General features: G+C 44.6%; 1 protein-coding gene across 2 annotated transcripts; it reads left to right on the top strand.

Annotated features, from left to right (window-relative positions):
• The first annotated feature begins 100 nt into the window (after positions 1–100).
• Positions 101–13271, top strand: LOC108627908 (cell wall protein RBR3). Of its 2 annotated transcripts, XM_026815818.1 has the most exons (6): positions 102–553; positions 640–835; positions 1130–1177; positions 11372–11506; positions 11767–12200; positions 12281–13271. In XM_026815818.1, the coding sequence occupies exons 2-6, from the start codon at positions 761–763 to the stop codon at positions 13062–13064; spliced, it is 1476 nt and encodes a 491-aa protein (XP_026671619.1). In that variant the 5' UTR covers positions 102–553; positions 640–760; the 3' UTR covers positions 13065–13271. The 2 variants fall into 2 exon arrangements, with proteins under 2 accessions (XP_017884989.1, XP_026671619.1); XM_018029500.2 differs by having other exon boundaries at positions 101–835.
• Positions 13272–14394: the final 1123 nt, after the last annotated feature.

The raw sequence follows: 14394 nt of genomic DNA on the forward strand, positions 1-14394 counted from the left end.
ATCGGTAAAACCGAATATTTGCAGCCTTTATGTTGGCAGCCATCGTGTCGGTGCCATCATGTTGGCCGCCATGTTCGCCGCATTCGCTGCGCTCTCTATCCATTCATTGTCTATGGTGCTTCGACTTCGAATTCAGCTCGTGCTCTCGTGCAATCCGTCCGTGTTGTCAGTTTGACACGAAAGAGCGTGGAGTGCACTTCGGACCTGGGAAATATTACGGTTTTCCCATGGTCCATAGTTCTTCTGTGAGCTGATTCTTGTTTAACCACCGACACCGCGATGCTCGATACATCTTACCGTTACGACTTTTAATTACGCGCGACGCGGAGCGTACGCTCATTGATGCCGGAACACAGAACGACGCGGCCGTGGAAAACAAACGAGAATCGCGAGTATAATAAAGATCCGTAGAATCGACAAACGGTGACCGTCGATGCCGCTCGCGGGATGTACGAAAAGTTGTGATCTTGTCGTCTCGTACCGGTAAACAACCTCGACACGCGTCGGAAGAACGAGGCCGGTTCTGTTTGTGAACATTAACGAGTAGTAGCAGGTTTGTCTCGCGATTATGGGCGATTCCCCTACAGTGAAATTCGCACTTGGTAACGAGGTGTCGATGGAACATTTTTTCAAGAGCAGCTTCGCGCGTACATTCGTGACCAATTGCCGTGATTCGAAGTCGTTGGATTACGAGCTCCTCGATAACACCATCGTCGAGGACGACGGACTGAACGGGAACAACAACAATTTCTTCTCACTGATGAATCTCGACGACAAGACAACCGGCTCCACTGCCGGCAACGATCTCGACGAGGATAACGTCTGGAAGATGACGGTAAACGTCGTTTTTACATTGTTTCAAGAGACGCTTTATTTAACGCCGGTGAATACAGATTATTTATACGATGAAGCATTACGATATGCGTGGTCCTACGGGTTCTAGTATGGCGATATTGAGTTTCATTTGTTACATAAATTCTGTCTTGTATCGATTATTTGTCACAAACTTTGTCACTTACTCTAATAGCAGTAATCGTGTTTCAAGTTAATATACGTAAATCGTATATTGAGATGCGTGATTTGATTTTTCATCGGAGTTCTCAACGGTGTTGTGTTTCTTGTTATGCAGGCAATCCAGCCCTTCACGGATCCGAACGAAGTGGAGAAGCTTCGCAAAGTAAGTCATCTTTTATTAAAGAAATTTTTAGTAGTGTAAAACTAGAAGCTTATTGCAGTGTGCATTTTGCGTTTGGGGTTTTATACATTTTTGTGGATCACTTGTATTCTTTATACTGTTTCTCCGTTCAATTTCCACATAAATGTATAGAATCTGTATGGTGAAAAAGATCACATTCTGCACGCCGGTTCATTGACCATATATTCCTTTCCTAACGATAACAATCGAATCGCAACGATAATTCTGCAATTATTGATATATATATAAATGCAAACCGAGAAATCGTTTGGATTACGAAATAATTATTTATGGAAACTGTGAAATTACATAAAAATTGTTGATCCGTAAACGATTCGAGAAATCTCGTGTCGGCGCGTTTATGTACGATCGAATTAGTTTCGTATTAACGCCTCGATTCGGGCGCGCAGCAAGTGCATGTTTTTCCAACTTGCCGGCTACGAGTTTTTAGTCGTGCTGTTTCGCAGATGTTGTTCCGTTTCGATTGTTTCCGTGAAACAATTCCGAAACCGTGAATCGTTTTGTCGGCGCTCGAAAACAGAGACCGCGGCCAACTGGAAACGATACCATTGCGAATACTGAAAATAAACCGGTCTCGTCTAGCTTGCTTGAACGTTTCCTGACCGAGTGCCACTCAGGTCAGTTCAGTTATTTTGACACTTCTGTTTTATACCGTTGTCCGAATTTTCCGAGAATCGTCGCTACCGAATTCCCCTGGTTATTATCGTCCCGGAGCTTACATAATTCCGGGAATACTTCAGATATCGTCGAGAGAATCAAGAAGTACTCCTGGCCATTCTGTATTAAGAGTTCGATTTATAATCAGGGTACTTCAATTTCTTGGCTTCTATCGTGTACTCAGTACTTGAACTTTTGCCACATTCCGTTTCCTGAATTTGCTGATTGAAAATCCCGTTATAATTCAAGTTTTTCGGGTGGTTTTACATGTGTAATTAATTCTGGGTAATTGACCAGCTAAACTAGTTTGATTGATAATAGTGACCCAAGCTAGTTTTAACACGGTCAATGTCGTGTGGAACGAGAGGGACCTCACAAGTGTACTTGTAGAACGCGAGAACTTGTACCGTAGCTACAATTATCTACAATTATGGGAAAACAGCAATCGTGTTTAATTATTTAGCTGTACTCTCGTAGAACGCAAAACTGCTATATGTGCTTTCCTGGCTAATGAAAGTTTTACTTCTACTAAATATTGTGAATTTCCGGTGACTCATTCGCCATTCAACGCGTTCATCGAAACGCAGTTCGTTGCACTCTGATCTCTTCGCCGTCATATATTTTAATTAATTACGAATGATACGTATCGTTTATTGGAAACTACGAGAACAGTTTATAAAATGTATTTTCGTTTTCGAAATAGGAGGCAGGGTGAAACATTTCCAAAGTCGTTTTCCTTAGCAACAAACTCCTTTTCATTGCAGCTGATTAGGTGATTATATATGTTCAAGTAATTAGAGTAATATAACATTGTAAATAGTTATGGCCGTAGAAAATTACAGTTACAGCAGACTGTAGAAGCGCGCGAGTTCTGAGAGACCTCGGCAATTGCACATCCTGCGGTCTGTTTTAATTCCATTGAATCCTCGCTGTCTTATTTAACTTGACTAACACGCGAATGTCGTGGACGGTGATTTGAACGCGTGGCGGCGAATGCTCGGTTCTCTGTACAGGTTTCGAGAAAACGTGGCCCTTTGTTTGTCAGGTGGACGCGTACAGCATGGGTGCATCACAACGCCCGCCGTTCACCGGGTAGGTTTTATTGAGCGGAAGTTCGCTCGAGCCCCTTCCGTAATTATCAGTCGAGATACCACTCGTTACCAGCTTTGTACTCTTGCCCACTGCCGGGATAATACACCTGCGCGCGTGTACGTACACGCATATCGCGTACAGACCGGGACATGTCGTTTCTTTACTCTGACGTCATCATCCTGCTCTTTTTCGACGCCGTGACCACCAGGATGTAGGTAGGTGCACACGCGTAAAACGACGGCCAAAATTACTTTTACATTTCCTTTCCCGAGGCTCCCACCGTTTCTACAGCTGCACAAAGCTCGTTCGCTGTTTTTTTTCTTCGTCCACCGAAGATGTATCGTTGCTTTTAAAGGCAGGAAATGTTTGATCGGACTGGCAGGAGTCTAACAAGTAGAAGAAAGGATACAGTAATTAATTTTCGCACGCAAACGGGAGTCGATATTTCCTGACACACAAAAGTTCAGCCATTTAAATTCAAGGCTGTCCGTGAAAGTTCCAAGGATTTCGTTGTTCAGGATCGGAGCATATATGTAGAAAGTTCACGTTTCCCAGACTCTTTCGCGAGTTCAGAGTGCAATGCTTGTAATACACTTAATTTAGTTTCCGGTCCAGATACACTCTACGTTCTTTATAAACGCTGAATAATAAAAATGACTGAATGCTTGGGTTCGTTCTTAACGTTCCGGGTGAAATTGTAAGTGAAACCAGCTTGTAAGAAAGAATGAACTTCTTGCGAAGTCAGCTGGCCGATATAATCCTGAGATTCCGTTAATGGTTAGTTTTAATAGTAGATCGATGTTAGGTTTATTAAACGTCCTCGAGAAGAGTGCTCGTAGCTGGTAGGAAAAGACTTTGCCTCGAGATTACGGGAATTTTCTCAGCAGGTATCTACCGTCTGTACCCTGGCACTCGTTACATTGTAAAACGGGCGAAAGTGGTGGCTCGTGCATAGGTACGATGAGAAAGGAGTCGAACGGGGAATCGGCTGTAATGCACGGCGGTACGCACGCATTTTCTAATGAACCTGGCGTGCAGGCCACGGGCCTCTGAGTATAGTATCATCGTTGTCGCGTACACGATAATTTGTCGCGGCTCCCCCGTCCTTCCAGGACGATCATTATTCCAGAGCCGTGGACAACTAGGTAGCCTTTCCCGCTGCCGCCGCTTCTATCCGCACCGCTCGTTAATGAGCAAACCATCAATCAAACCCTTCCGGTCGATGCTGGATAAATTCTGTACGAATGGTATTGCGTATCTATCTGTCGAGGATTCAGGGCATTCGCCGTTTTACTAACCGTGGACCCATCGGCAGTATTAGAATTCCTTCGTTCCATGCACCTTAAGGATGATGGTTACAAAAAGCCTATACATCCTTAAGCTTTGAGAGTCAGATATCGAGACTAGAATTAATAGGTAGAAGATGTATATGATTAATTGTTGAAAGCATCTTCTCGAACAGGATGCTGCTCTTTGCACACAGAGAGTTGGAATTATTATATTGTGTGTTGGCGAACGATGCGATTTGCTCAAGTCGATGAAGTGCAGAGGCTTCGACCGCTGTTCTTTGATCCTTTCTATGGTCAGGGTGGGGATTAGGTCGAGTCTCGTTGGCAAGAGGTAATTCCTCCTGCGAACGGTACAGTTAGGAACAAAACTGTGGGGGCACGGTTGGGTTAATTGCAGGATAATCGGGATTTAGCCGGTAACTTGGGGAAATAAGGGTTGTATGAAGAGGTTCAGGTAGTAAAACTTCAAAAATAGTTTCCTTTCCTGTAAATGAGCATTTCCTTTAAGGAATGGAATTTATTACCAGTCTACAATTCAATGAATTTATTGAAGAGTCCTCGTTCCGTGTTATTTATTGAATTACCGTCGTTCTTCTGAACTACTATCGCATTCTGTGACTGTGCGCCCGGCCGATCCCAGGGCACTGAACAGGATTGTTTAGCTGACAATTGAACTCGGCAAATTGCACTCTAATCACTTGGCTGCAAAGCCTGTAGTCGATGAAACGTACACACGTGCAGACAAAGAGCTGAAAGTAGTCTAGCCTTGCAACACGGAAGCCAGGTTTCAGAATTCCACTTTCTGAATTTCGAAACGGCCACTCTGGTGCCGCCCATTTTTGCAACGTTATTCACCGAAGAGGATCTCTCAAATGAGTATGAAACTAAATGAAATAACAGATTGACATGAAATGAAACGATTCTAAAAATGTTAGGACGATGCCAAGCAAATAGAAGCTATCTCGCGTTATGTAAATAAAAGGAAAGAGGAAGATTAGATATTAAAAACGTGTCGAGAGACGCGAACGGGGTGAGCGAGGAAACTAACTACGGTACGAGAGGTCGTTTTCTCACGGTCTTCGCCGAAGCTTGGCGATCCGTTCTTAGCTTCTTTCTATCCCTCTCCTCATTTCCATTTGTCGGCTGGTGGAAAAAGAACCGGAGTGGAATTTCGTGCCGCCCGTGATTCTAATTCCTCGCCCGTCTATATACCTTTCGCCATCGCGCCATTATGATACCAAGTTGGAAACGCGGCCCACACGTACACTCCTTTCACGCCGTTGTTTATACAACGCGGCTGGTTCCATCAGCCAGCCTCGGAAAATCGCGTTAACAGTTGTTTATGTAATTTCGAATATCACCTGATGTTCGAAACACAAGGAACCTCGTGTGTTCTTTATCCATGTTACGATCCACAATCTCAGGTTTTCGTCTGTTTTTCTTTTATTTTCAAGCTGTTATATTCGGGGAACTCATATTTTCTCGGAAACACGAGCCACGAGCGAAATCTGGTTCAGACCGTTAATTTCAGAAGATCTAAACTATCGATCACGTGCTCTTATTATTGTTATTATTATTTGTAGCAGCTGTCGCGTTCCCCCGGTCCAAAATTAATCGAAAAATTGCGCAAGCTGCTCGGAACGGAAACGAGAAGTCCCCCCTCCGGTTTCGTCCTAGTCTTCTTCTTTTTCTTCTGTACGGTTTAACGCGCGTGGGTCATCGCGAGGCGACCCACGTGCCGAACGGAATGTCATGCGAAATCGGCGTGACACGAAATCGCCTGGCAAATCGCGAGCAAACGCGAGATAAAAAAGGGTCTATGCGCCGGTAGAAAAACTGCGAATGTTATTCGAAGAATTCCCGGTGGAATTCCTCGAAGGGGAAAAAATAATTCTGGTCTTAAATTCGTTTCTTTATTAACGTTTGTCAGCGTTCTAATCTGAGTAAATCGCGCAAGCAATTTGTATTATAAGGGCATAAACGCCGGGGTCTTGGCGAGAGGCAGGGAACCGCTCAAAGAGGTTAATGAGAGTCGTACGCCACGGTGGAATGAAATGGGAATACTGTAAGATCGCGATTCAGCCGGCGAAGGAAATATAAGAGAGGACAGGAGAGGAGAGGAGCAACGCGTATGCAAGAGTTGAAAAGAATCGGGGACGTGGAATGTCGGGGATGTTGAAGACGTTCAAGGCCGGAGAGCTAGGGACAGAATTAGATTCCAGCGGTCTGTTCTCCTAGCTTCTTTCTCAGCCATTTTTTTCGTTTTGGCGAATTCTAGTTACGGGGCATAAGTCGATCGTTCCCAGAGCTATTCTTTTCGACGCCGGATTAGATCAACTTGGGACCGCTGTTCTTTTTCGTCTAATGACGACGTACTTGCCTGACGTTCGGTAGTAATGGAAAACGTTTTACGGGAGCAGAACAGAACGGAATCGCTCGAGTCATCTAGGAAATTGTAGAACGTACGAACGGGTGTTGGATGATACAGCGTAACTGTAAAGTCCCCCGACGTTGATTCGCTGTTTTCTGATCTCACGAGGATGAGATCGCTTATCTCATACTGAAGTCATGCAAGACATACGAGTACGACTGTATGTAATATCATACTCGTACACGGTCCAATGGTCTTAATATTGAATATCAGATCGTAAGCTACGCCTTCGACGAGCAAGAATATCGCGTGGAATCGAGTACGGGAAAAGATCCGCGAGAGAACGCGTAAAATTTAACGTCGCAGCCTAGGATATCGAATAGAGAAGCCGATTATCTTCGTTCGTCAAAATGCACCTCCGATCGATAACGCGTTCCTTACGAACAGACGTCCAGGCGGGCTTCCCTGCGTTGCATCTGAGGATCTCCTTTTACGGATTCGTAGTTCGCTGAAAAGGGTGTTCCGTCCTCCTGAAAGGTTCACGCGTTTTATCGGGCCGCGTATCAATGACGTACATGCGAGTACATACCGTGCCATGGTCGAAGGAACGTTCATTTTTTTATATTAGAAACCGTGGCCGATGTATCGAGGAAAGTCTGCTGACTGCAATTTCCTTCGGCCGAGCAGACGAACGTATTTTCTGCACCACTGAGTTCCTCCGTCTCCCGTCCCGCGAACAATTCCACCGTTTCACGACCCGTCCGACTCGCGATATACAAGAAAACGTTTCGCTGCTTCCGAGGCCGCGTTTTAGCCGCTCAGAAAAACTGGGAACCTTGTCGAATTTCTATGTACTGGCATTCGACAAATCCTCTTTGACCGAACGAGTGAATTTCAAACGGAGGTTTAAGGACAAATTAATCGTCTCGGGTATAAGATGATTGACCAATCGATGAAACGTTTCTCTCGTCTGGGAGTCAGCCTAATTTCCGTTAAATCATTGCTGAGGAATATGTTCGGTCGTGCGAATATTCTTTTTTCATCGCTTCACTTTCGGAAGGAATCTGCTTTCTTTTAACCGTTCCCGGCGATCGGTTTCATTACCGTTAATTAACTGATTAGCGGGAACAAATGAGTTGCAGCTTAATTACCCGCAGCTGGTGAGATTCCATTTACATCTCGGGTAGATAAGATACCGCGGTGTCACTGAAAATTCATTCTCACGGCTTATATCCACTATTTTATCGCCACGCTTTCGCGCCGCTTGCTTTTTACTCTAGCTGCTATTAGTTACTTCTGTTTCAAGCTTTACGCGTTATCAACGATTAAGTACGCCGAGCATTGAATCGGTCGATTCCGATGGAGAAGGCTCCCCCGATGATTCATGATTCATCGTTCGGATTTATATTCAAGGTACGCGTCGTCGTTACATCTTATTGTCCGCGGAAATTACATTTTACGCGACTGTTGTCCCAACGAGCAAATTCGACGCTCGACGAACACCAGCCGATTCGGCACGCACGGCACGTGCCTGGCTCGCTTTAATTTGAACATCGCCTCTTCCGATCAGAAGTCAAAAGTCTGTTTCATATCCCGGCTTCGAAATCGTTCTCATACACAGTGACACATATCTCTGCCATTTAATCGACCACTTTCTTCGGAGTAATACGCGTACAGCGGAAATGTAATCAAAATTAATTACAAGCCGGCCCGGGACGGTTAATCGAGGCGCGGGTATTTCATCCGTGAAAGTCTCGCCATTCGGACTCTATATTTGTTTTGATAATCAACGAACGATAAAATCGAGAACGGCGGCGTTCATCTCTCGCGTTGAGGAAAAAACCGTCGGATAGCCGCACGTTCATTGAATATGCAACCACGCGGTGGTAACCGGCGCGCAGCAGCGGAAACGGAAAGAGAGCATAGCGGAGGCGACGAGAAGAAGAGAGAGGAGAAAAAAATAATTCGAGTATTCCAACAAGAAGACAAACCACGTCGGGGATCTTCCTAGGGAAACATCGTCCGCGCGTTGGCCCGGGCCTGAAAATCCTCCTCTCTCTCTCTCTCTCTTTCTCTCTCTCTCTCTCTTTCTCTCTATATCTTTCCGTTCGTCCGTTTGACTGGAATGCACCAAAAATAAATTCGGCGACGGAGCGAGTGCCATTTTCGAGATCGCCCCTTAGCCTTAATGCAAGCCTTAATGCATTTGTCTCCTTTTCCCTTTCTTCCTCTTGCCTTCGTCCCGTCACATATCTTCTATAGAGATTCTAGATCGTATCGCGTTTCCGATGCTGCCCTTGTGTACGCACGCATCATATGCATATTACGTGTACGTCCGACCTGTTTGCAAATTGAACCGTTCGCGCTTCACCCGCGATCATGTTTATCAAACATCTGAATTAACAGTACACGTATTTTGTTTCGCATTTACTGTCGAAGCCATCGGCCAACTAATTGTACGTTCTCAGGTACCTGAGGATAAGCAAGGTCAGGAAATTACGGTACACTCATAATTCAAGCAGGTGTCCTTAGTCCCCTGGTCCCTTAGACCTTGGTTAGACCCTTCCGAGTCGTAAGACAATAAAGTCGTATAAGTTTATGGTTTCTCGGTTTAAGAGAGGCAGGATTTGCGAGCTGGTCAATCGGTAAGAAGCTATTTAAGGACGGTGGTTCTTAGCAGGGTCAGGCTAGTAAAATTTCGAGCCGACAGGTATACCAAGAGATTTCGCGGGTTCTTTTGTTTCTTGTCTTTGCTGACATAAGGACGACATCGGTGTCTGTTATTAAAAAGGAACAATTTTGTCGCGGAATTAATGGAACGCTGGTCAAGGTTGATGCGAACCGTGATAAATCTGACGGTTTGACGGCAATCAATAGCGTGTAAAGCGGTTCTGGTAATTACGCGAAGGACAAGGAATTCTTTGTTCCGATTGTACAGTTATTCACCTCCTGGTAGCCTTATTCCCTGCGAATAATTAGCAACGTTCTCTCGACTAGCTCCGTATATAACTATTAGCCAACAGGTTTATTCACTCGACGTTGATTTGGATCCTGTGTTAATTTTGGTTATTACGGATTTTTTTGCTAATTTAAAAGTCTGATCGTGACTCAATCTCGAGTAGCACGCGTTCGCAAATTCGCATCTCTTTCAAAGTAGGTCACGAAATTTAAGGAATCGTTTAACGATATCTACGGTACTTGAGTCATCCAGTCGTTCTTATCCAATTTGTCCTACATTTTACACGTGTGATTGGCAGCCGATATTTCTTATAGTAAGAACTAGTAGATTCCAAAGGATTGCATTCTTTGAGTCCTTTTCGTCATGCATCCTTCGATCGATGCAACGAATCTGTTCTGATAGAGCGAAACTTGATGAAAAATCGTCGTGCGTATTACGCGCGTAGACGACTATTAAGCACAAAGAGAGGAGAGCCCAGGCCAGGCCTGGTGTGTACAAGTAGAAACGAAGGAATACTGAATAATTCAGGCAGTGACCGTAGCGAGTGACGTCATGATAGTATTCAGTCGGTGGACGGTTCAAGCTGAGCGACCATGCGGAACCCCATCCGCTTGGGTCCCCCCGTTGAAAAATTTCAACTTTCCGTAAAAATTCCCTTATGCGGCTCGACGCTGCAAGAAGCCCTCGGATGGTCATCGTTAAAGAGACCATAGACAAAACACACATAGTAACCCTTCCATCATTGCCTCATCGTACCGTTTCACCTGCCCGTAAAAACGGTACACTGATTTCCTTGCGTTCCTTCGTTCTCGCAACGCGCTGCCAGAGAAACTACCAACCGTATGCACGCTCTTAATTTATATTAGCGTTCGCTATACTTATTCCTATCGCTATTTTGGATCAATGCAAATATTGCTTCGACCTTGTTCAACTTTTCATATGCGATTTATTATAATCACGATTAGCAATGTAACAATTTTAAAGTTAGAATTAAATGGCCAGTGGTCGAAAATGTTTCTATCCGATGTTTCCAAGATCTCGGAAAAGTCGTGTGTTCTTCTGATATCGGTTAACTGGATCGGTGTTGGACTTTAATAACAGCGATAGTCGAACGGCTCGGCGACCGATTCGAATGATGAACGCGTGATTCTTTCAACATCTCGCGCGTCCTGGCTTCGTTATCAAGCATGGCCCATCGCCGGATATCTCGCAACACCCGTACCGTATTTTTCCCGCTATTGTATGGAAATGTCAGAAACCTCGTGTTTCTTCGAACTTCTTTTATGCCCGTCCTCCGTAGTCACCGAAAAAAAGCATGCAAATGCACGTAGAGCTCCGGGCTCGAATCATCGCCTTTCAACTATTCTTTGAAACCACCGGTTGTAGTTAGATCGTCGTTCAATGACAATGTGACCGGGATAGTTTTAGTGCGTCTCGTTTGTAATCGATCGAATCTGATCGATCCCAGTGTTTGAAATATTTTTGATTCAATGGATAGAAGTTGTGCGATGGAAAGCAACACCCATAGAATAAATAGGCGTGCGTTTAAAGTCGATTCGTGTTCACTCCACCGTGTGAAAATCACCTACGCAAGGTGAAACGTTGTATTAACGCCTGTTTGCGGCGTCGGCGGTTCTTTCCTCTTTTGAAACGATTATTACGTTCAGGAAAGTCGTCCGAGAGCCAGACACTTTCCTCGTTAATTAGAAGTTGGGGATTAGGAAAGACTGGAGATGCAGGCACTTATGAACAGTCGTTAAATTCTATTTCCATTATTTTTGTTACAGCAATGCAACTCGTTGAGAGACGAAAACCGAAGACTGCAGAACGCCCTGACAAACAATCAAGTGCCTCATGTGCAAGTGATCGACAACGTGTTTCTCCAGACCCAAGTTGAAACACTCCAATGGCAATTGAAACAGGTTCGTGTGTAACCGTGAAAAACGATCGTTTAACATACTTGTGTTACGAGAGTAAACCGTGGATGTCCTCGACCAAATTACCTTGTTTCGAGTCCTTGAACCTCTTCAGCTCGGACCCGAAAAGTGTCACGTTATTTTTAGTTATTACGAACGTCAAGTATTCCTATAAAAATATTCTCTGTTCTCATCGTTCGAAGAAGCATTTCGTAATTTACAAAAAGTAAGAATGATTGATAAGGAACTCGTAAAATCTATTGCAGATAGAAGCGAACAGACAGATGTACCGCTCCCTGTTGGAGCAGGTAACGCGCTTCTTGGACCGGGCTCGCAAGAGCTTGGATATCCTTCATGAGAAGAATAATCCTAAAGATAAGAATTCAGCGAGCCGAGTCCCACGCAGTCGCAGCGTTCACGCCGGTCACGGAGACGAATCACCGAAAAGCGCGACCCCGACGTCTTCTTCCTCGTCGAGTTCCTCTCGCTTCACGAGGGCCAAGTCCGTCACTCAGATCTCACCGAGCACCACGAGCTACCGTGACTTCACTTGGTCGATGCTACGCAAAAATGATCCTACTCAGTGCACGCCGCCGTCTCAGGATCACAAGATCGACGGGATCGTTTATAGAGAACCCGGGCAGCCAGAATTGGATCCGAACGATGTTCCACCCGAGAAATTGTCGGAGGAAGCGTTTAGGTAAATTGCAATCGAACGTACGCTTTGAATTTTGATAGATGTTCCGCCATGATAAATGAAATGTAAATTAATTGTTGCAGATTAATGAGAACTGTTCAGTCATTGATCTCGATGAGAGAACCCGAACTGGCTAGGTCCTCGCCAACAGAGAATGGCGATTCGTCTCCATCGCCGACGGACCATCATCGTCATAACGATCATCACAACGACGTCTCACTGTCTCTGCAGAACAGTTTCACGAACTCTCTCAGCTTGCAGGACTCCGCCGGCTACACTAGACGTTCGTGTAGCGATCGCGGTAACGAGTCGAGTAGCACCGATAATGACAGTAGATCTAGTTACGTAAAGTCGCCGAATAACGTGAAACGAAACCTGCAAAATCTTTTTCCCGGGGTGAGAAGATCCCTCGACGCTACTTCCCTCAACTCGGGAAGCAGCAAGACCACCGAGGAAGAGGATGTACTCGCTATTAATAATTCGTTCAACGTGTCCATACCGGATCACGAGGGTATTTTCACGTGCACGCCGTCCGCCACGCCGAACAGACGGATCAGGAAGGTGGAGAAGAAGGAAAAGGAGAAGTGTTCGAAATCGAAACCGGCTGTCAGCGTGAGCAGCGTCGAGGACGAAAGCGGATTTTCTTCTATGAGTTCGTTTCAAGAGATCGGTCTGCCGCATGGTATCCATATTTTGCCTGTAAGAGGCTGCCACACGGAAGTCGGTCTGCCCGAAGTGCCTCTGGACAAAGGCAGGCACCGTAGGTGGTCCTCGACACCGGCCGAAATTCAGGCCATGATCAACAAACAGCGAAACAGTTTCACCGCTTCTGAAACTGCTAAGGAATCTTTGAGTGTATGGGTGTGAATGCAAGATTCCGCGACTGAGACACGTAAAACTGTCGTACGAAGTAGACGCGCGAACGTATATGCTGGTTGCAACAGAAGCTCGAACAGATGATCGCACGTCGCCGGCATGCTAAAGGAATGCGAGACATGGTAATTTTTTATTTAAAATATTGATTTTTCATTCGTTTTATTTAAAATATTGATTTTTCATTCGTTTTATTGAAATGTACTTGACTTCCAAAAAAAATTGGAAAAATCGAAAAAAAAATACGCGCGTCTAGATCAATATTCTCTATTTTTTAATAATGATTTTCTGCTCGTTCATTTCGTTGTTGAGTCCACGATTGCCGTTTTGATGCAATACTGCGCAACACGTTCAGAGTTTTATTAGGAAGTTAGTATGTATGCGATTATAATTACTGATTTGTACGAACGAGGACTACGTGAATTCTCGGCAGTTGCGTGCAAAGTATTTTGCAGAGAGTCTCAAGTGTCTGATAAGAAGTATGACGACAATCGTATAAGCTAGTGTAATGGAGCATTTTACAAGCATTTGATACAAAATATTTCCAAAACAGTGTTCAATTTGTACTTAGAAGTATTGTACAAACTGGATTTAGCGAAGTGTAATCTGCTCTTTCACGGAATTGTACATAAAGAACGAGAGACATAAAGTATTCAGCATCCAACAGATGTTTTCTTATCCAAAAGAAATATTAGTCGCGCAATTATTTATAAGGTTTTCTATTTATTAACAATTCAAATATATGTTTACTAACGTGTCTTTGTAAATATCATTGTTTTTAATTGTAGTGAAACGCAGGCACACATTCCTTCACACAACATAATCCTCTACTAACAATCCATCGGAAGACACGACATATCCTATCCTCAGTAGAATAAGAAACATATTTCGCCTGCTTTGAAGCACTTGAGAGAGAAGATTTTATTCAAGAAAAAGTTAATTTGGAGGGTGGAATTAAGAAATACGAGAACAGAGAAGTAGTAAATTCGCAAGAGGTATAAAAAACATTTATTGAACATTGAGTAATTAGGAAGCATGGTAAGGTTGTTCGATTGCTAATTTCGTAAAGAATAGAAGTATGAAACCGGAGGCGGCAGGTGGGATGGCAACGCCGAGTTGCGCGCGCATCGCAGCAAGATGGCGGACGATGGCGACGTTATCAATGAGGCAGGTATCGTTCCGAGTCGGTCTGTGGTGAAACCAGGAGATCGCGCCACCAGCCGATCCACTTTTAGATTGATTTTCAAGAGCACCGTGCACTGGGCAGCGCTCCGCGTTTATTTTAACGTGGCCAGAGTGTTCGAACGGGCCGCGACCGTCTCGG

This window comes from Ceratina calcarata, unplaced genomic scaffold (assembly GCF_001652005.2).
Source record: "Ceratina calcarata isolate Rehan_Ccalc_2016 unplaced genomic scaffold, ASM165200v1 scaffold48.2, whole genome shotgun sequence".
Classification (NCBI taxonomy): domain Eukaryota; kingdom Metazoa; phylum Arthropoda; class Insecta; order Hymenoptera; family Apidae; genus Ceratina; species Ceratina calcarata.